The sequence below is a fragment of the Crotalus tigris genome, unplaced genomic scaffold (assembly GCF_016545835.1).
Source record: "Crotalus tigris isolate CLP2741 ecotype Arizona unplaced genomic scaffold, ASM1654583v1 scf7180000023612.410070, whole genome shotgun sequence".
In the NCBI taxonomy this organism is placed as follows: domain Eukaryota; kingdom Metazoa; phylum Chordata; class Lepidosauria; order Squamata; family Viperidae; genus Crotalus; species Crotalus tigris.
Window position 1 is genome coordinate 308,473 of NW_024100078.1, and position 23,030 is coordinate 331,502.

Genomic DNA, 23,030 nt, shown 5'->3' on the forward strand with positions numbered 1-23,030 from the left:
CAGTGGGCATAGCCCACTGGGTGGGTGTGGCCACTGGATGGGTGTGGCTACAGTGGGCATGGCCACCTTGATGTTGCTCGTGGGAAAGAGATGCCTGTGGGGGCCAGGTAAGGTTGGGGGAGATCCAGGGTGACTCTGGTAGATGGGACTATCGGCAGGAGGTGGGAGAAGGGCACTCTGTTGGGGCAGGGTGGCAAGAGTGGGGCGGTTTGTGAGAGTTAGGTGGGGGCAGTGAGAGAACGACACTCTGTGAATGTTGGATCAGGGCGGTGAGAGAATGGCACTCTGTGAGGGTTGGATCGGGGCGGTGAGAAAATGGCGCTCTGCAAGGGTTGGGGTGGGGCAGCGAGAGACCAGCATTCTGTGAGGGTTGGGGCGGGGCAGTGAGAGAACAGCACTGTGCGAGGGTTGGATTGGGGCGGCGAGAGAATGGTGCTCTGCAAGGGTTGGATCGGGGCGGTGAGAGAACGGCGCTCTGCAAGGGTTAGAGTGGGGCAGCGAGAGAATGGAACTCTGCGAGGGTTGGGGCGGGGCAGCGAGAGAATGGTGCTCTGCGAGGGTTGGATCGGGGCAGCGAGAGAACGGTGCTCTGCGAGGGTTGGATCAGGCGGCGAGAGAACGGCGCTCTGCAAGGGTTGGGTCAGGGCAGCAAGAGAACGGCGCTCTGCGAGGGTTGGGTCAGGGCGAGAGAATGGTGCTCTGCGAGGGTTAGGTTGGGACGGCAGCAATGGAGCACTCCATGGGGGGAGGTAGTGGCTGACGGTGGGACGCTTCTCACTGCGTTCCCCCCCCGGATATTTAAACTATTTTTAAAAACACAATAAAAGTTATATGTATCATGGAAAAGCCAACCCATGGCTGAATGGAATACGACGACCTCCTCGAACATACCATCTTATCGCACGTCAGAGCAAAGCCTTTCCCACTAACAATAAATAAGACAGGTATTCCCCATTTTAAAGTAACAAACCCACAAAAACCCCACCCTTCCCCCAAAAAACAAGACCTGTGCGCCTCTGAAGCTGTTGCTTAATCAAAGTTGCCCAACCCCCCCCCGCCACGATCCAACCCTCGTAGATGAGGGAAACAGTTCAAGGGAAAAGGATGTTTTAAAAATAAACAGGATGAGTGCACCAAAACCAAAGAATAAACTGTGAATTTCTGCCGGAACGGCAACATGCCCATATATGGTAGTATGTCGGATGTTGAGGTAACCTGAGCAGACAAGGACAGAGATAATGTATTCTGGTTAGGCGCTTCTGATAGATTGTGATCTCTGTATGCCTTTCCAATGGGACCAAAGAGGAAGGAAAATGGGGCATTGCGATAGGATGTATAAAAATGATTGCTCAATGTGGCTCGTGTGTTCCGTTGTTTGAGAACTTCCTGCATGAGGTTCCAACTCGGCTCCACCACGCTTTGCAAACCGCCGTTGGGCTTATCCTTTGTAAGCAATAAATTTTGTTTTCTTTGCAACCCAGTTAATGGATTTAATTTGTTTTTAAATTCATGCGCAACAGTTTTAGCGCCCAGTAGGTGGGACTACAGGAACACTCATTTCTGGATCCTGGAGAACCTGGCGATGACATCGGAAGGCATGCCCCCTTGAGTTCAACAATCTGATCTTAAACTCCAGGGACCAAAGTCTGGAATCGAAACTCAGCTTCCATGGATCCAAATAGAGATTGCTAGGAAAATGACGGAAGGGGGGATCAGTGAATTATCAGCCTCAGGGACTGGGCAACTTCATGCATGAACCTAGGTGAGTTATCTGGGGTAAACCAGACCCAAAACTCTTCCAATTACTAAAAAGAAGAATAATAAGTATAAAAAATCTCAGAAAGAAATTAGAACAGTGTAAAAAAGATATTGAAAATTTTCCCTTCCCTAAAGACAAGAAAATGGAGGACCCAACTCTGTTCCCTTTAAGGGAGGTGTCCAATGGAATTGATGCTCAGGGAGTGCCCATAATTAGTTTTGTACAGAAACCCCGTCGGGCATCTGAGGTACAGGCATTTAAGAAGGAACTTAAAAATCTGATAGAAGATCCTTTAGGAACAGCAGAACAGCTAGAGAATTTATTAAGGCCAAATATTTACACGTGGGATGAAATTATGGCCATTTTGAATACCTTGTTCTCTGCTGAAGAAAGACAACTCATTCATACAGCAGCAATGAAGATACGGGACAAGGAACATCCCCAGGGAGGGAATAATCCACTGCCTAACAGGGAAGCTAAATTTCCATTAACAAGACCAAATTGGAATAATAATAATCCAGTAGATAGACAGAATATGGAAGATCTAAGAACTATGATTATATGGGGAATGAGGGAAGCTGTGGCAAAGGCACAGAATATGTCAAAGATACTACAAATAGAGCAAGAAAAAGAGGAATCCCCTGCTGCCTTTTTACAAAGACTTAAAGATGGCATGTGGAAGTGGTCAGGAATGGATCCGGTGAAGCTGCAAATGTGCCACTAATTAGGGTGCAATTTCTTACTAAATCTTGTCCAGACATCCGAAAGAAGTTACAGAAGTTGGATAACTGGACAGGGAGGTCAGCTGATGATTTACTGAAAGAACTACAGAAAATATATGTGCAGAGAGATAATGAAAAGACGAAACAAAAAGGAAGAATGATGGTTGCAACAGTAAATGAACTCTTAGAGGCAACCTGAAAGATCTCAGATGGACCTCCTACCTCGAGCCCCATATGGCAGGGGAAGAGGAAGTAATGGAAACGGAGGAGGAGGAGGACAGTATCGATATCTAAATGGAAGAGGAGGAAGTTTTGGAATGGGATTCAGAGAAAGAACATGTTTTGAGTGTGGACAGAAAGGACATTTTAAGAAAGATTGTCCACAAGTGCAGAAGGATCAGCAAGTGTGTAACTTAATGGAGAAAGATGAAAGTCTATTTTAGGGGTGTCAGGGGCAACTTGCTTTAAGGTCCCACGATGAGCACTTGATAAATTTAGAAGTGGGACCAGATAGAGAAGAGAAGTGTTTTTAGTGGATAATGGAGCAGCGTGCACTTCTGTGTCCACTTTAAGCCCTCAGATGCAACTAAGTGAACAATCAGAATGTCAGGGGTAAAGGGGGAAGGCTTTCAAGTACAGAAATTAAAATCATTACAGATTAAGCAAAAAATAAGGAGTGGGGAAATAGAAATGTTATATATACCAGAGGCAGGTGTGAATTTGTTAGGAAGAGATGCCTTAAATCAGTGATGGCGAACCTTTTAGAGACTGAGTGCCCAAAACCCGTCCCCCGCCCCACCCCGCCCCACTCCCTGCTCCACTCCACGTTCCGCCTCGCCCACTGAGCCACCCACTGCCTCCATGGCCTGCTGCACCACATTGCCCAGGTGGCCCAGCAGCGCCATGGCAGCCATGCCCTCCACCCGCGCCCTGAAGCACCAACTGCATGCGATGGGGCGCGAGGGCAGAGTCTTGTCCCTGCTGATCGGCTGCCATGTCCTTGGCCGCGCTGCTCTGCGCGGGCCATGCTCGGGGACGACTCCCCACTTGGGTGGCTGCTGGTGAGGAGGGGGCTGTGGGGGGAGGTGGGGCTGGGGCAATGGTGCGTGTGCCCACAGAGAGGGCTCTGAGTGCCGCCTCTGGCATGTGTGCCATAGGTTCACTACCACTACTCTATGTGAACTGGAAGAAGTGGCTCTTACAATATCCAGCAGCAAGAACCTGAGGGGAATCCCAGGGGAAGAATGACCAAAATTGGAAACAGAGAAGTACAGTGAAACCAGAGAGGAAGTGGGGGTAGAAGTGAAGGAAAGACCCAAAGCTGAGTCCCAAATCCCAAAGCAGTATCGGGACCTACAGGTTGTATTTAACAAAAATGGCTCAGATGAACATCACCCCACTACCACACACTAGCGAAAAACTGACAGGGGCTACACAACCTAAGCCCAAGCTATATTCAATGACTTCAAGGGAGCTTGATGAAGTCCAGGCTTTTATTGACAAAAACTTAAAATGAGGCTTTATACAGCCAGCTAGACCACGAGTAGTGGCACAAGTACTTTTTTGAGAAAAGAAGGATGGGTGCCTTCATCTGTGTGGACTGTCAAAGGTTAAATGCAGTATGCATGGAAGACATATACTCCTTGACACTTACGTGGGACATGCTAGCTCATCTGACCAAAGGGAATTTTTTTTTTTTTTTTTTTTTTACTAAACTGGACCTCTGGAAGGCTTACTATCGAATCAGGATCAAAGAAAGGGATGAATGGAAAACCACTTTTTATGGCCCACTCCAATGTTTTCAATTCTAAATACTTCCATTTGGACTGCAAGGTGCGGCCATTGTATTTATGCAGTAAATTAACCAAATGCTGCAGGAACATTTAGTCAAGGGAGTCCTAGTGACATTCTGATCTACATGGAAACCATGGCCAAGCAATTAAAGCTAGTGCAAGCTGTGTTAAAAAAGCTACAGACTGCCAAACTGTATGCCAAGCTATTGAAAGGTAAATTCCATGAAAGCAAAATTATCTAGTGCCATGGTGGCGAACCTATGTCACACGTGCCACAGGTGGTACGCAGAACTTTCTCTGTGGGCATGCTTGCCGTCACCCCAGTACTAGGCCTTCAGATGGCTTTTATAAAATCTTTTCGCTTTAGGCCTCCACCGCTGTGTGCAAAAACAAAAACAACAAAAAAAGATTCATTCAATCAATCAATCAATTCAACTTCTTGTGGGAAATTTCCCCCCCGCAAAGTTGGAATTCATTGATTGAACATTTTAGTCCCACCCAATGGGCCGCACCTAGCTATGTGACACACCCACCCAATGGGCCACACCCACCCAGCACCTGATGATACATAAGTGGGTTTTGGGTTGCAGTTTGGGCACTCAGTCTCTAAAAGGTTCACCATCGCTGATCTAGGGCAGTAGTGGCGAACCTATAGCACGTGTGCCAGAATCCTCTCTGTGGGCACGTGTGCTGTGCCCTGGAGATGGCAAAGAACTGTCCCCCACTACCCTGGCCCTGCCCACCCAGTCTGCCATGATGCCCGTGGCCACGCCCACCTGGCACCTGGTGGTAAATAAGTGGGTTTTGGGTTGCAGTTTGGGCACCAGGTCTCTAAAAGGTTTGCCATCACTGATCTAGGGTATCACATCATCCACAAGGAGATCAAAATGGGCCCTGCAAAAGTCCAAGCAGTCTTATATTAGGCCCCTCCTTGCATCAGAAAGCAATTTCAAAGCTTCCTAGGGTTCGCCAACTTTTAAAGCCAATTCATTCCTGCATTCGCACAAACAGCCCTACCCATAACAAACTTGCTAAAGACCAAAGGGGAGGGAAACCAAAGGGCAGCCAATCTCTTAAATGGTCAATGGAAAGTAAAGCTACTTTTGAAAAACTCAAACACATGTTTGTGGCTGAGCCTGTGCTAAAGCACTCCGATCCCACTTCCCATTCATCATTTAGGCAGATGTCAGTGACATGGTGGTGGGGCTGGGCTGCTACAGAAAAAATGATCAAGGAATCCTTCAGCTTTGTGCCTATACCTCCAAAAAACTTACTGAAACCAAGTGCAGGTGGTAAGTATGGGAAAAAAGAGGCATATGCAGTCTGGTGGAAGCTGCTTAGTTGGAAGCATTTCTTAGAAGGGAGCAAAATCTCATTTGCGGTCTGAACTTACCATAAGCATCTAAAGGCACTAAAGACCCCAGAGACTATCACCTAAACAGGTCTGGTGGGGCCAATATTTTAATCGATTCAACTTTATCTTACGAAACCTCCTGAGAGAGAAAAATTTCCTGGCAGATGCCCTATCCAGGCTAGCCCAGTACAATAATGAAAAGAAATAGTCTGAGTGGTGATTCCCTCAAAACAACTAGCAGCTCCAGCAATCACCTGAAGGGCAGGGAAACTCTCTTCTCCCTGGCGAAAGACTTACTTACTTCCTTAAAAGAGTTTCTAAGTTCAGATCTGAGGTTTAGGGACCATAAAATGGAATGCACAATGCTTGATGGATTTGCAATGGTATACATCCCCGAAAGCCAACAAATAACTGTTTCAAAAGAACCATGACTCTAAAACAGCAGGTCATTTTGGGTTCATAAAAATTTTACACATGGTAAAGCGCCAGTTCTGGTGGCCATCTTTTAAAAAGGACTTTTAAAATTATGTAACCAGCTGCCCCATGTGTGCTACAGCAAAACAGTGCCAGGGGAAAAAACAAGAACTCCTCCAAGCAGTAGTTAAACACTAAACCCCCATGGAAAGAAATATCCATGGACTTTATAGTCGAACTCCCTGAAAGCACTGGAAAAAACTGTCAATTGGCTGATAACTGACCTCTGCTCTAAACAAGTGCACCATGCCTTGTCACAAAATCCTTTCAGTGTGCATGCTGTTTAAACTGTTTATTCAGCACATCTACCACTTAAATGGTGTCCCTGAATGCATTATCTCAAATCAGGGAGTTTAATTTACCTCTTGGTTCTCTCGAGAGTTCCTTAAACTCTTAGGAATCTCCCAGGGATTTAGCTCCTCCCATCATCCGGACACTAATGGATCCTGTGAACTTACAAATTCTGTATTAGACACATACCTCAGGTGCTGTGTCAATTACACAATTGGATTGATCTGCTTCCCTTTATAGAAATTACAACAATTCCGTCCACAGCAGCACCAGCTTTACACCGTTCAAAGTGGCTTCTGGCCAAGACTTTGTAGCCATGCCCAAGTTACCTCAATCTTACACAACCTCCCTGGCAGAATGAGTAACCCAAATTCAAAACACCTGGCTGGTGGTTTATAAACATTAGGTGACACAGAATTTAAGAATTTAAAATAGGAGCCCTATCCACTAAGTATCTTCAGTCAAGACAGCCCTCCAAAAAACTGGGTCCTAAATACATCAGCCCTTTTCCAATAAATAAAATGATCAACCTAGTCATTTTCCAACTAGAATTACCTTAATTGTTAAGGCGCATTCACCCGGTGTTTCATTGCAACTTGCTTAAGTCTATAAGTACCTCTCTATTGTGCCCTACTGAAGCAATACTTCCACTCCTATCCTCAATGAAGGTGAACAATATTTTGAAATTAAGGACATTCTATACTCTTGCACACATAGAGGGAAAACCCAATATCTCGTTGTTTGGAAGCATCTTCCCCCATTAGAAATTGAATGGGTAGATGCCACCATGTCAACGCCCTACGCTTGCTGAAAAAAATCCATTCCAAATACCCAGACAAACCAGGCTGACATCTACATGTCAGCGAATGTCAGGTCTGCCAACTTCAGCACCTCAGACCATGCTTCTGCTGGAATCCTGACATCAAAGTACAAGTGGGAGGGGGTTATGGAATGTGGGTTACAACCAGGGTGAGAATGTAAGAAAGGAGCCAGGAGGGAGGGGGAAATTGACAGGAGTGAGAATAACCAAGTGCTTGTACCAGTTTGCTCCAGACTTCAAGGACAACTGGCCTGAGAATGAGCAGATGGACTGCCCACCATCAAAGAATTCCCAAAACATCCAAACGACTTGCTATTGGACACTGGTGACTGGCTCAAGGGAGGTGGACCAGGAGGGAAGGAAAAATTTGGTGCTTTGCATGGGAATTCTTCAGATCCCACCTTACTTGCCTTGCAACCATTCTTCTAGTTAAAGTATTTATTACTTCAACCAACTGGAGTCTAGGGTTATTCTTTTCTAGAGTTAGATTTGGGGCAGGTCTGACACCAATCTTCCTCTTCATTAAACTAGACATACTTATTTCCCTTAATCATTCATCATATATGTAAGAGGTACCTCCAGACCTCTTATCATCTTTGTTGCTCTTCTCTGTACTCTTTTTAGGATCTCAGCATCTTTTTTTGTGACAAGAACTGGACAGCTCACACCAGTGTGGCCTAGGTGCAATACAGAGCAGTATTATCACTTTTTGTGATCTTGATACTATCCCTGTTGATGTAGCTTAGGACTGCATTGGTTTTTTGGAAGCTGTTGGCTCATATTCAAGTGATAATCCTCTAGGACAACTAAATCTCTCTCACAGTTATTACTGTTGAACCAGGTACTACCTATTCTATTCCTGAGCATTTGTTTTTTCAGGACCTTTTCTCATAACCAAATTGCGTCTTATTGGATAGGGCTTATTGCTCAAATCTGTCAGGATCCTTCTGAATCTTGAGCGTATCTTCTAAAAGTATTAGCAATTCCCTCCAGGTTGGTGTCATCTGTAAATTTTGTAAGTTCCCCTTCTATCTGGTCACCTACACCATTTATACAGATGGGAACGAACACTGGGCCCAAGGCAGAACATGAAGTACCCTACTGCATGCTTACCTCCACATAGTTGTAGTTCCATTGAAGACCAGATGTGGAGTGTCTGTTGTCAGTAATTGTGAATCCATCTGGTGATGTATTATCCCACATTGTTCTATCTTACCAAGAAATAGGTTGTGGTCTACTTTGTCAAATGTCTTATACTTATAGTATATTCAGACCCCCAATTCTTACTAAGTATACTATATTCACAGTATTTCCTTGATCCACTTCTTTAGTCACTTTATGAAAGAAGGAAAACCATGTATTCTGGGCAGCATAGATTAAAAAAAAACAATAGTAATTGGGAAGCTGAATGAACATACTCCTTTGGGCTTAAATGAAGAGTATTTACATTTCTTTTTTTTTCTTTTCACTTTTTACAGGGATAAGTATTCTATGTTAACAATGGAAAGATTTTTAACTCTCACAAATAAGAAAATGTTAGTCTTCTGAACTGAAATAATTTTTTTCAGTTATGGTAATTCTTGGGATAATTGTTTTACACTGCTATGGGCTCCTATTCAATTTTTCTATCATATTTTTCCTTCTTTGGGGCCAAAAATATACCAAAGCTGAAAGTTTTCCTTGAAGTACTCCACCCAAGCTTCTAGACTCTCAAATTTCCATTCTGTGGGCTCCCTTCTTTAGCCAACATGAATAGCAGTGATAGCAAAGAATTGTCATGCCTTAGTAGGCATAAGAGCTTTATAAGGAAATATTGACTTGAATTATAACTTGCATCATAGTTTTCTCAGGTGGGTATTTATTCCTCTCCCAACCTTGGTAATGAAAGATAAAGAATCTGGATTATAAGGGCCCACTCGCCAGGATTGCAAAGAATCAATAGAATAGCCTTTCTTGGGTGCCTTACTAAACTGGTCAGATATCACACAGCATTGATAAAAGCATACCATCTCAGCTAGAGATCCTAAGGGAGTAAAGTGACCACTGGCTCAATTTCCATAGTTTTCTCCACTTGCTATTGTAATCCATTTCTACTTTACTAAAAGAAGTAAATATTCAGGGACAGAGGTTGTTAATATACTAAAGCAGAATTTTATATTCTTTTATAAATGGATGTCCACAATTTTTACAGATCAAACCAACAGTATGTATGCATAACCATCACCAAGTTGGAACAAAATTTAATATTTTGTATATTGATCACTCTTTTTGAAATGAGGTTTAATTCTTTAGTGTTGTTAATTTGACAAAAACTAAGGAATTGAACTTGCTGTATGAACCTCTCTCTTATTTCACCCCATATTTTTTGATAATAAACTACATTATCATTCTTTTTAACTCAATCTTTATTTTACAACTTACACAAAAAGAATATTAAAGCTATTTACTTTTTGAAAGATAAACAAGAAACAAGTTACATTCTTGTGAACTTCATTTCTTTTCTGAAGAATTTATATTACCTTTCGTAATCTTCTTGATACATCACATACATTTTTCTGACACATACTTTTGCCTTTTACTGCTTCTAGAGAAGAAACTGTAAAAATGTTCAGCTATATGAGGGAAACTATACAGTACACATAGTCTTGTTTTCTAAAGGAGATTAACTATGAATTTAAAGGATAAAAGACTCCTTTGAGTCAACTTCAACTCCTCCTGACAAGATATCTATATCAGTTTCTTGGCAACATTTGGTAAGTAGTATGTCAATGCAATCTTCAAAAGTACTTTTCAATATCACACTTTACTCTGCAATGCTAGATTTTCTGGACGTTTCCCCATCTAAGTACTAATTTGGTCCATGCCACTTAAATTTTTGAGAACTGCTGAGGTCACTAATGTGTTCTCAGCCACTATGGCATTTATTTAACAGTATATTTTTAAATAATTGATTAAGGAATTTAATCCTCTTACACATATCATTGAAAAGTACACTGCATCATCAAATTTTACTCTCTACTCGGTGTATATGTAAGTGATGCAATGAACTATCTTTTAAAAGTATGTGGTGTATTTAGACCTCTGACATAGAATATATAAATTAGAAGTCAAAGTTTTTAAGCTGAATATTAAGACCTCTTTTTAAAGAAGAGAATCCTATTGTCCAGCACAAACTATTGGACTAAACAGATCAAAGATATGACTTGACATGGTACAAAGGAGTTAAGATTGAGACTAAAAGAACAAGAGAATGTGTAGTTATATAAAGACCACAAAATATATTTATTGCTTATATGAATAATCGTATTTGTCATCACTGCCACAATTTTATTACCCTACAAAATATGATTTCCTGGGTGGGTCAAATATATTTTTTTCAAAATCTTATCTGCTGTTAATAGATCTAAATGGAACCCCGGCCAATAATGAGAATCACTTGTATTTCATCTCCAGGCTGTCAAAGCCTATACCTTTTGAAATGTGTATTTACCAACTTAACTCCGTGCAACCTTCAAATTTCACAGATTTGATGATGGACTCTAATCCAAAGAAGTTTATACCACAATAAATATGTTAATGGCTTACAATATGTTCAGTAATAAATCTGTGCATATTCATTGTCTACTAAATACATCAATATTTTAGAGAACTAGTGTTCCATTATTAAGTACAGGTAGTCCTCCAGTTATGAATATAATGGAGCCTGCCCAGTCCATTCATAACTCAAGGATTCGTAAGAGTGAATCTCGTAACTTGTACGAGGTTCACTCCCAGCTTTCACTAATCAAATGCATGGCTCGTTAAGTGAACATGAGGTATCTCAGGATGGGAAAGGTCATGGGGGTCTAGTGATGACACAGGCTACCTGCTTCAGACCACACAAACTCCTCCCAGTGAGATACCTTATGCTCCCTCCCCTGGGGTCCCCACAATTGCTCCCCCACCCAATCCTGCCACGCTTTGTGAAGATCTGTCTCCTCTCCAGCCTCTCTGTTTCTTTCTCTCCTCCCAGCAAGAGCAGAGGGAAATCTCCGAGACCAAGAACAGACCTCCAGAAGTACGTGGCCGCCACCCACGGCCTCTATTCTGGGCCTCAGAGGCCTGTAGGAGGCCTCCCAGGCCCAGAACAGACCTGCAGAAGTGCGTGGAAGTCAGTTCTGAGCCTGGGAGGCCTCCCAAGCCCAGAATAGACCTGCAGAGGCATGCAAAGGCCTCTCCCCGGCTACCTTCTGGACCTGGGAGGTGCATAGGAGGCCTTCTAGGCCCAGAATGGACCTGCACAAGTACTTGGACACCATTTCCAGAAGTCTGTTCTGGGCCTCAGAGGCCTGGAGGAGGCCTCAGACGCCTGGATTGGGCTTCTGGAGGCATGCTGAAGCATCCCTCAGCCTTATTTCTGGGCAGCAGCAGCCTGGAAAAGCCCTCCAATGCCCAGATCAGGCCTTCAGAGGCACAGGGAAGTGCTCCCAGCTTCGGTTCCATTCTCTATTGCAGAGAACAGAGGCTTAAAGTACCATGTGATCACCTGAGATTAATAGCATGAGATCTCGTGCTACTGATGTCATGTGATCTTGCGTTATTTTAGGCCTCCATTGTCTGCGAACACACTGACGGGCTGGAGCAGCCAAGAAAGCAAAGGATCTCAATCTTCGCAAGGCCTACTGCCTAGGGTGACCTGGGGTGGTAGGAGGGAGGGAATAGCCAGGGTGAATGTTACAGTGCCACTGTGGTCATTCGTAAGGGTGAATGACTGCCGTGGTGCAGCAACATTTGTAATTTCGGGACTGTCTCGTAAGCACTAGGAGGCTCTTATCGCATAACTTCAAATGTTCGATAAGGGAACGCTCGCAATTTGGAGATTACTTGTAATACTGAATTATGTTTTATTATTGCAAATATCTACAAAATCAAAGAAAACAGGACTCTGCTGAAATCATTATTTCAATCATAATATACTTTCTTAATATATAATTAAAATGATCTGGTCATTTACTAAATCAGCAAGCTGTCAAATTATTTCATTGCACATTATCAATTAACATCTCAATTACTTTTACATTACTTCTGTCAGATACACCTTTAATGTATGGGACAAAAATAGTTTTCAATATATCATGAAAAACATGCAACAAAGAACAACTCTTCAAAACAACTCTTCACACTAGTCTTACCTTTAAAAGTGAAGAATAGCTCATTTTGCATTCCAGCTCTTTGCATTTTTACATGATGGCATTCAGATTTTTGTAGTGAAACCTCACAAGCTAGCTCCACAACAAGCTTGGCCAGTATCTGAAGCAGCTTCTTTTCAAAAGAAGTATTATAGATACTATTGCAGGGAGCTGAATGATATCGTGCTGTAAACTCATAGTAAAAGTTAGGATCAGAATAAGCTGCAGAAAAAAAAGTTTAGATTCAAACAAAACCAAGATACCAAGATTAAGATTTAAAATTACTGAATTTATTTTTTAAACAAGAATTAATTGCACCAAAGGAAAAAAATATCATCTCCTAGAATATTATACTCGGAAACTAAGCTGCTATTTTAGGTATAATCAAGTAGTTAGAATTCTCCTGTGGGATCTTTTTCTTTTGAACAGCAGATAAAATTTTATCCAACCATTATTAAAATACTATTCATTGTTCAAAAATCACAAGAGTAATGATTTCATGATTAAAAATAACTCATGCATTCTTGAAGTTGAGATCTAGATATTTAATTTTTTTTATTTTTTATTATCATCTATATTAGTAAAATTACTGGCTTAAAAGTAGGCGGATCAAAATTGAAAAAAAATACATTTAGTCATGGAAGTAAGTTGGCTGACTAAAATAAAAGTACTTTTCAACCTGAAAAATACCTGTCAGTGAAAGGCTTTTAAGAAAGGCTTATCCCAGAGCAAAATTTGAGTTGCTGGAGTCCATGGCCAAATATGGGTGTTTCCACCACTTCCCATATTATGAGATAACCTTTATATGCAGTACCCTAGCCATTGAAAATATTTCTCATTGTTTATTCAACTATGCCCCCACTAGGCTTATTGGAAAGAACAGCGCATTGGGACCTGAACCATAGAGTGTCATGTTTCTTCCCGAGATCAGAAGTACATATTTATGTAAAATTGCTAAGTTTATAACTAAGGCAATGGTTCCAAGAACCTGGTACACTAAACAAACTGATGTGCCCTGTAAGGGAGATTCATCTGATTACTGACTATGACTACATATGTATTTTATCACTGTATTTCCTATCTACTTTTTTCTGGAATTAGACTTTTTATTTTATTTTATTGATAAGGTCACAAGATTAATCAGTCAATAAGTGACTATTGTTTCATAGAAAAAGATTCATATGATTCAAAAAGGGCTTAGGGGGACTGCCACATTAGTATATATTAATAGTAGCATACCCCATTAAAACAAGACCATTATTTTCAAATTAAAATAGAGAAAAGAAGCAAATATAGATAAAATAACTACAAACAGCACATTCACACAATTCATATATTGCATATATAACATTTATTAAAAAGTATAATTTCAACAGCAAAAACTACTACATGCTGAAAAAATAGAGTTAGAAGATGCATAAAACAAATAGAGAAATACAAAAGAAAAATAAGATTATAATATAAAAAGACAAACATATAAAAAATTATTTCCAACCTTCGTCACAACAAGTATAAGCAATTTTAGTAAACTGTCACTTTCTTTTATAATGCAACAAATAATTTCTTTTCTATAAACAAATCCATAAAACATTTCAGTCCTGATCTCAGCAGGAGTTCATTTAGGGTCACTGTAGATAGCAATATATCTATTTCAGTGGTTCTCAACCTTTCTAATGCCGCGACCCCATAATACAGTTCCCCATGTTGTGGTGACCCCCAACCACTTATACATCACTGGGTGCCAGGGTTGTGGCCAAAGAAAAGGGGAAAAAATGGCGGACAGCCTTAGTTTGGCGACCCCCGTGTCGAAATAGTCGTTCGAACCCAAATGGGGTCCCGACCCACAGGTTGAGAACCACTGATCTATTTCAAATTTGATCAAATAAACCAACTTTATATTCCTTCTTTTTCTTCTGACAGCTATATAAATTATCTTCTGGATCCATTATTCAAAAAACCCTCTTTCAGTATGTCCCATGTTACAGTATTTTGCTTCAATCTGAAATTATGTTACAGTGTTCTTGTCAGAATCCAATTATATTTCATTTCTAGTTATCTACTCTGGGAAAAACCCATTTCTGCTCTCTCTGGATTCTGTCATACTACGAAGGGGAAGGGGGATAAGCAGGGGGGTTTTATGGCTCTCACTTCCTTCATTAAAACTTCAAAAGGACTGGATGTTGATTCTCACCAAGAGGACTGACCATAACAATATGGCTATCGCCTTTCATCTACTCTGAAGTCTCCCTTTTGCTGGCAGTAAGGAAAAAGTGGGGGGGGACAAGGATCGTCGCCTGGAAGAACTGTGGGGTGGGAACGCTTAAAACATTGAATGATGGGAGAGAATTTCTCAGATCCTGTCTAGCACGCCTGCCATCATCTTCTCTTAATAAAGATGCCTGTTGGAAGAAATATTCCAAGAGTTCTGTCTTCTTAAGATGTAAAGTGAGGTGGGTCCTTACAGTTCTTCTCTTTCAACTGTAATGGTTAATTCCCTCTAGTACAGTGGTTCTTAACCTTTTTAATGCCGCAACCCCCAACCGGTCGTAAGTCAAGGACTAACCAACCGGTCGTAAGTCGAGGACTTTTCCTGCCCAGGAGCGCTGCGCATGCGTGGTGCCGCCCCCTGCACCAGCCGAGGTGTAGCTGGCAAGTGGCAGAGACGGCGCAGGCTGACCACCGGCTGGGCCACCAGCTGGCCCAGCCCAAGGGAGATAAGGAACCCGCCGGGCCCCAAGTGTGCCAGCAACCCTCCCTGCGCCCGCCGGCCTCCCACCTCCCACCCCTGACCCTCTTATACTTACATTTTTAGTAGTTGCTCAGCAGGGAGGGGTGGAAACTTCCAGACAGCTCGCCTTCGCTGCAGACAACTTGCAGCACCGTTTGCAGAATGGGACTTTTGGTGGGCTCAGTAGGGCAGAGACAGCCTGCACAATTCCTATTGGCTTTTGAAAGCCAATAGAATTAGACTCTATTCAAGAGAGTCTATTCTATTGGCTTTCAAAAGCCAATAGAATAAAAGGGAGTAGCACAGCTAAGGAAAAGGGGGAAAAAATGGCGGACTGCGTTGTTTGGTGACCCCTGTGAAATGGTTGTTCGACCCCAAATGGGGTCCCGACCCACAGGATGAGAACCACTGTTTTAAGGTCATGGCTTCAACGAATGTTTTAATAAAACCAACCACAGAATATTGAAACATTTTCAAATACAGAAGAAATTACCTCACTTTAATCCAAACTTGAGAGAAAACTCTGGATCACAGGATGCTTTTTTTAAAGCTTGAGACAAAATTCTGGAATTCAGTTTTATTCCAAGTAGTTTAAACGTGACCTTAAGCTGAATATTCTGCTTACCCCCAATATTCCAGCTATTAATTAGATGTTATTTTTCTACTTACTTAGAGCTTGCTACCTTTTTAAAAGAAGAAAAAGACTATAGGAAAATCGATATATATATATTCTGTACCAAGGATATTTAAATACCAATTGTTCTGATTTAGCTGGTTACAGATTAATTGCAGCAACGTTTAACTATGTAGTGAATTTCATTATATAATTCTGACAAAAAAACCTAAACACTGAAAAACAAAAAAAGGACAGTTATTCATCTTACCGTAAATAACGTATTTAATTAAATAGCTTTTTTCTTCTTGCTCAGTTGTAGGCTTAAACACTAGGGAACATGTGTAAATTCCACTCATGTAAGATTTGAAATGTTGGAATAAAAGAGTTCCTGTTGAGGATATTGTCACAGATTCATTTCCTGTTTTGAAAAGATAAAATAACTTTTTTAAGGACTTTCAAACCATAGTAACTATATATCATAATTACTACACACACACACACACACACACACACACACACACACATGCACACACGCACAGCGTGTGTGTGTACAGGTAGTCTTCGGGGCACGAATCTAATGGAGCCTGCCCATTAGGCATATAAGTCAAAAATATTGTCAAATGGATCAGACTCAATTTTTCAAATTTTTAAAATCAAATTTACTAATTGAATCAAATGGGTTATTAAATGAGCAATGTTCTGACTTACTATTCCTCTGATTTGTTAATTGATTGCTGCCCCATTAATTGAACTGAGAGGCTTTTCCACCAGCTGCCCATCAGCTTTTTCCCATATAGCCGACTCAGGAATTAAATTGCCTCCAAAGAGGGCTTGCAGCTATTGCTGCTAATTAGCACAAGCATTTTCAATTGCCCAGAGCAAGTGCTTTAAAAAAAATGCCACTAATTAGCTTAAAAGTCTCCAGCCAGACACAAAGAGGGAGAGATGGGAAGGAATTTGCAGAACTCTCGGTTTGCAACAGTACCAGAGATGGAAGGGACCTTGAGGTCATCTAGTCTAACCCACCGCTCTCACAACAGAGTATTTCTGATAAATGCCTATTCAGTCTCTTCTTAAAAGCTTCCAGTGATGGGACACCCAAAACTTCTGGAGGCAATTTAAATTTAAAACCTACAAACTACAGTAATATACACAATTCTCCAAAATAAAAGCAAGGAAACACAACGTTATAGAATGCTTTGTGTGGATCCTGGCTAGCATTTCTACAAGAGTTTCAAGGAGAATGCAAACAAACTTTATCTTTGCAAAGTACTGTATTTATAAACACAATAGTTTGCAAAATACAGTGCTTAAAAAATAATTGGTTACTATAGAGTAGTAGTGGCGAACCTATGGCACGCGTGCCAGAGGCGGCACTCAGAGCCCTCTCTGTGGATATGCGTGCCATGCCCCGGAAATGGCAACTGTCCCTCTTCAATTAGCCGCCCACTAACTCGCCGAAGTCCCATGTGGCCGGATGCATCCCAGCATGGCTGGTTTCCCTCCCCCCGTCCCATGCCTTGCATGCTCTCCTTTTCCTGGGCACGACCAACTGCATCACCTCCTCAGCTATCGGCTGGCCATCCAGCTCAGAGGAGACTTCTCTCAACTGCTAGCGGCGGGCTGCAGAGCCCCAGAGTGTGCCGGTCAAGGGGCCGGCAGGCTGTGGCTGCTGACGGACATTGTCGGCCCCCATGTGCTCGCTGGCCTATGTGTGCAGGGGCTGATGGTGTCACGCAGCAGCCGCCCCGGTCCCTGCGTCACCTTGCCCTGCGACAATGGCACCCCCACCCTGTCTCACCTCACCCTGCAGGACGAGCCTCCTGCCCAATGTCCCACTGCCAGGGACCCCCTGAATCTCCCCCAATCCTGGTCGGCCCCCACAGGTATTCCTCCCCATGAGCAACATCGAGGTGACCATGTCCACCTTGGCCACACCCACCCAGTCAGCCATGACCACCACAGCCATGCCCACCCAGTGGCCACACCCAACTGGCACCCGATGATAAATAATTGGGTTCTGGATGGCAATTTGGGCACTCACCCCACTTTGCATCTTAAGAAGACAGAACTCTTGGAATAATTCTTCCAACAGGAATCCTTTATTAAGAGAAAATGGTTGCAGGTGTTCTAGACAGGACTTGGGGTCCAAGCTCTCCCATTCAAGGTTTTAAAGTGTTTCCCAGTAGCCCCACCCAATCCCCTCCTACTTCCAGCAACAGTCTCAGGCATTACATTTCCCACCTCTTTTCCTTACTGCCGGCTGGATGGAGACTTCAGAGAAAACTATATGAAAGGTAATAGCCCCCTTTGTTATGATTAGGCCTTTTGGGTGCTATCCACATTCAATCCCTTTGAGGTTGTACCGAAGGAAATGAGGGGCATAAAGCCTCTTTGTTCACCCCCTTCCCTTCCTTGTATGACAGAATCCAGAGAAAACAGAAATGGGGTTTTCTATAATTGATAACTAGAGATGAAATATAATTGGATTCTGACATCCGGCCCTCTCAAAAATAAGAGAGATACACCTGAAAGAAAACAAAACAGGTGTAAAAGTTAGTCAGGCTTGTTAAGATACTCTGTGTGAAACTTCTTTAATAGCTTCGGGGCTCTGACATGACGTTTAGGGACCCACTCGTTTTGTGAGGCAGGGAGGTGTTTACAGGCAACTAGGTACTGAGTCGCTCCATGATATCTCCTAGAGTCTAGGATTTCCTTTATTTCGAAGTGTTGTTCGCCCTCTACCATGATTGGAGGTGGTGGTGGGGGGAATTTTGGTCGTAAAGCTGACTGATGCTCTCTTTTCAGCAAGCTGCAATGAAAAATTGGGTGTATTTGCTTGAGATTTTTTGGTAATTCTAATTCTACTGTTACTGGATTTATGATTCTTTTGATTGGAAAAGGTCCTATGTATTTTGGTCCAAGTTTTTTACAGGGCTGTAGGGACTTTAGGCATTTTGTAGATAAGTACACCATCTCTCCTATAATGAATGGTGTAGGCTCAACCCTTTTTTTATCGGCTTATGCTTTGTATGCCTGCCTAGCTTCATCTAGTGCTTTTCTAACTATTGGCCAGGTGTTTTGTAGTTTTTCCATCCATTCTTTCAGTGATGGGATCGTTGGTTCGTTTGGGGTTAATTCTGGCATGGGGTTGAAACTTTGACCGGTGGCTATTTGAAAAGGAGTGTAACCTGTGCTGGAGTGGACTGCATTACTGTAGACAACTTCTGCAAAAGGGAGTAAATCCGCCCACTCAGTCTGCTGGAAACTAAGAAAACATCTTAAATATTGCTTAAGCACAGAGTTCATTTTTTCAGTGGCCCCATTTCCTTGTGGGTGGTGGCTAGGTATCAGTCCCTGAGTGGTTCCTAAGAGGGATAAAAATTCCTTCCAAAATGCAGACGTAAATTGCACCCCCTCGTCAGAGATGATGCGTTGGGGTGCCCCATGCAATCTGTAAATGTGCTGGATGAAAAGTTTTCCTAAGGCTTTTGCAGTGGGAATCTTTTGGCAAGGGATAAAGTGTACCTGTTTGGAAAACAAGTCCGTGACCGTCCAGACCACAGTATTCCCATTGCTTTCTGGCAATTCCACTATAAAATCCATGGCTATTTCTCTCCAGGAGGCTGAAGGACTTGCCACTGTTTGTAATAGTCCTGGCGATTTCCCTTGCAACCTCTTTGCAGTTGCACATTTTGGGCAGCTGGCTACATAACTTTCTATGTCCTTTTTCATGGATGGCCACCAAAATTGCCGTTTAATTAAGTGTAAAGTTTTTACAAATCCAAAATGCCCTGCTGATTTTGTGTCATGGCAAAGCTGCATGAAAGTGACTCTTTGGGCTGTTGGTATATATAACTTTTCCCCTACCCAAGGCAACCCGTCTCTCATTGTGCACACATTTTCGTTTTTCTGGAACCATTCATCTGTTTCCAAACTTTTTCTGAATTCAATTCCAGTTTGGCTGTCCAGTTGTGGTTTTAATTTGGCTTGGGTTCTTGTGGTTACTGGTGCTGCCAGTTATGACTCTGCCATTATTGGTCTAGAGTCTGTGGTTCGTGCGCTGTTATATTGAGGCAAGTTCTTTCTTCCTGGTAAATGTTTGAGCTTAAATTGGAACAGGTGAAAATGCTGGGACCAGCGGGCTTGTTTGGGATTGAGTTTCCTGGGCGTTTTCAGGGCTTCCAAATTTTTGTGATCAGTCCACACCTGGAAGGGGATTTTGTTGCTTTCCAGGAACTGTCGCCATGTGAGTAATGCCCAACATATCCCATATGCCTCCTTCTCCCATACGGGCCAGCACTGTTCTGTTTCCGTGAGTTTCTTGGATGTATATGCACAGGGTTGCAATACTCCATCATTGTTTTCTTGTAATAGAACAGCCCCCACTGCCACATCACTTGCATCTGCCTGTATTACGAAGGGCTTGTCCATGTCTGGGTGTCTTAGTATTGGTTCGGCAGAAAAAAGTCTCTTTAGTCTCTCAAATGCTGCTTGGCACTCCATTGTCCATGTTAGTGGCTGGCTAGGTTTTACTGAGGATACTCCATTCATTTTTAGTAAGTTAGTGAGGGGCAAGGCTATCTGGGCCAATGAGGGGATGAATTGGTGGTAAAAGTTTGCAAAGCCCAAGAAACTTTGTAGTTGCTTTCTTGTGCGGGGTGGTACCCAATCTAATACTGCTCTGACCTTCTCTGAGTGCATTTCAATGCCCTGGGGGATATGCGATAACCTAGGTAGTCTATCCTTTCTTGGTGGAATTCGCATTTTGAGAGTTTGGCATATAGGTGGGCGGCTCGCAGCTTATTTAAAACCGCTCTGACAAGGTTGACATGTTCCTCTTTTGTTTCGGTGAAAATAAGAATGTTGTCCAAGTAAACAAGGACCCGCCTTAAACAGGTGCTCCCTTAGAACGTCATTGATTAATTGCATAAAGACTGCAGGGCCCCCTTGTAATCTAAATGGCAAGACTTTGAATTGATAGCACCCCATGGGGCAGTTAAATGCAGTCTTCCATTCGTCCCCTTCCTTAATTCTCACGCAATAGTATGCTTCCCTTAGGTCTAGTTTAGAAAAAATTTTCCCTTTCGAGAGGTGTGACAGCATGTCTTTCATGAGGGGCAGAGGGTATAGGTTGCTTTCACTGATTGTATTCAGGGCCCTATAATCCATGCATAAGCATAAAGAGCTGTCCTTCTTCTCTCTAAAAAGGACCGGGGCAGCCACTTTAGGCTTGGCTGGCTCAATGAAACCTCTCTCTAGTTTTTTTAATGAATCTTTCCATTTCCTCCTTCTCCTTTGGGCTCATGGAGTATAATCTGGGCTTCGGGAGTTTTGCCCCAGGCTTGAATTCAATGGTACAGTCTGTGGGTCGGGGGGGGGGGGAAGCTCATCTGCTCTCTCCTCACTGAAAACTTCAGCAAGGTCTCTGTATTCCTCTGGTATTTCTGTTAGTCCCTTTTCCTCTCCCATGGATGCTTTTTCTATTCTTGATTCTGGTAGCCCCCTTGGGATTTTAAGTCCATAGGGTCCCCCTTCGGGAATTTGATTTCTGTCGTCCTCCAATTTACCCAGGGGTTCCATTTTTTTAACCATTCCATCCCTAGGATCATTGGGCATTCCATGCCTGGGGTCACCACAAACGTTATGTCCTCCTCATGTTTGCCCAGGGAGAGGTGTATTGGTAGAGTGGCTAGGGTAGCTGCCCCTCCCCTGCTATGGATCCATCTAACTGGCCAAATGAGATTGGTTGTTCCAGTCTCCTCGATGGGATGCCCAGATTCCCTACTAGTGTTGGACTAATGAGGTAGCGGGTGCAGCCAGAGTCTATTAAGGCTTTCACCTTCACAGCTTCAGGCATGGGGGGAATTAATATAGTCACTGTCTTGAGGATGGGTGTGATGTGTCCACTTACCAAGGGTTCGCCCTCCGAGCTGTCATCTGAGGCTTCCACCGGCCCTGCGGTGTAGGCTGGAGTTCTTTCCCCTTGGTGAGCAGAAGTGGGGGGTTCCACAATTTCCATCATTCTCATGGCAGTTTCTTTTGGGTTAGCTGAAGACTTTCCGGATTTGCTGATTGAGGATCTGTCTGGGTTGTGCTGGGGGGCTTTGGAGCAGCATTCTACAGCTCGATGCCCTTCTCTTCCGCACTTGAAACACCCCATTTGCTTCTTAGCTGTAGGCAGTGGTTTCACTGGTTCGTGTGTCAACTCAGGCAGGGAGCGGCTCCATTGTTTTCCTCGGCTGTGTCCTTTCAATATGTCGATCTCTGCTTCCTCTGCCAAGATGTACCATTCCTCAAGTTGGTGTGGGTCCCCTTGGGGCAGGCAAGCGTCATATAGATCATAATTTAGTCCGTCTTTGAAATGGCTAAGGAGGATGTCTTCTGGCCAGTTCAGTTTGCTGGCAATGGCCCGGAATTCTTGTGTATATTCAGCCACCGGGCGTTTGCCTTGCCTCATCGTTTTTATCCTTTCACGGGCTTTGCGATCAGCTAGGGGGTCTTCAAATCATCTTCTCAGAGAGGACATGAAACGGTTGAAGTTGCTGAGTTCTGGGGCATTGGAGTCATGCAAGTTCACCACCCAATCTGCAGCTGGTCCATCCAGGGCAGACTGCACGATCCGGATGCGGGCTTTGTCGCTGGGGATGTCCTGCCCGTATTCCTCCATGTAGCTGAGGACTTGGGTTAGGAAAAACCCAAGCGTGTTGGCTCCCCTTTGAATTTCACCTCCAACAGCGGACGTCTTGGAATGGATCGGTGCCTCCGTTGTTGGTGGTAGTGTCTTCCGTCCAGATCGCCATCTGTGGTCCGGTAGGGGTGGGGACTATTGGATCACCAGATGTCCCCGGGGTTGCAGGTTCCACTTCCCCGTCGGTGTCTCTCCCTTTGCGGCTCCAGGAGCTGGGGCGGCCATAGGGCTCAGGATTCTCCTCTCCTAGGGAGCTGAGAGTTCTCTTCATCAGGTCAATAGCTTTCTCTAGGATCCAGTCTGAGTACGGTGCCCAGCTTTCTCCCTCTTCACTTGCGTGCAGGGATTTCTCCATCTCCTGCTTCCATTCTGGTTGCTTGGTCCCGTCTCACGGTCACCTTTCTTGATTCCTTTCTCCACTCACTTTTCTTTCCAACGCCCATTGACCAGCGAGGCTTGTGGTCCCGTGTCTCCACCACTTCTTCTTCTGAGGAATCTGACCTCTCGGATCCCAACATCTGGCAAGGTTCCAATTGGGTCAGCAGCTCTCTTTCCAGGGAGTTTTCCCCCTTTCTTGCTCCATTGTCTGACATGGTAATTTTTTGCAAAATCCC

General features: G+C 43.3%; 1 protein-coding gene across 5 annotated transcripts in view; it reads right to left on the bottom strand.

Moving 5' to 3' along the window:
• The window catches only part of LOC120297278 (zona pellucida binding protein), a 101,573-nt gene that overhangs the window by 18,473 nt on the left and 60,070 nt on the right, over positions 1-23,030 (bottom strand). For 3 of the 5 annotated variants that reach the window (XM_039319722.1, XM_039319719.1, XM_039319718.1), the window contains 3 exons: positions 15,994-16,143; positions 12,385-12,603; positions 9,733-9,809 (listed from right to left, as the gene is read on the bottom strand). In XM_039319722.1, coding sequence (XP_039175656.1) covers positions 9,733-9,809; positions 12,385-12,603; positions 15,994-16,143 — 446 coding nt within the window. The remainder of the gene's footprint in view (positions 1-9,732; positions 9,810-12,384; positions 12,604-15,993; positions 16,144-23,030) is intronic. The other 2 variants (XM_039319723.1, XM_039319720.1) reach the window with 1 other exon arrangement.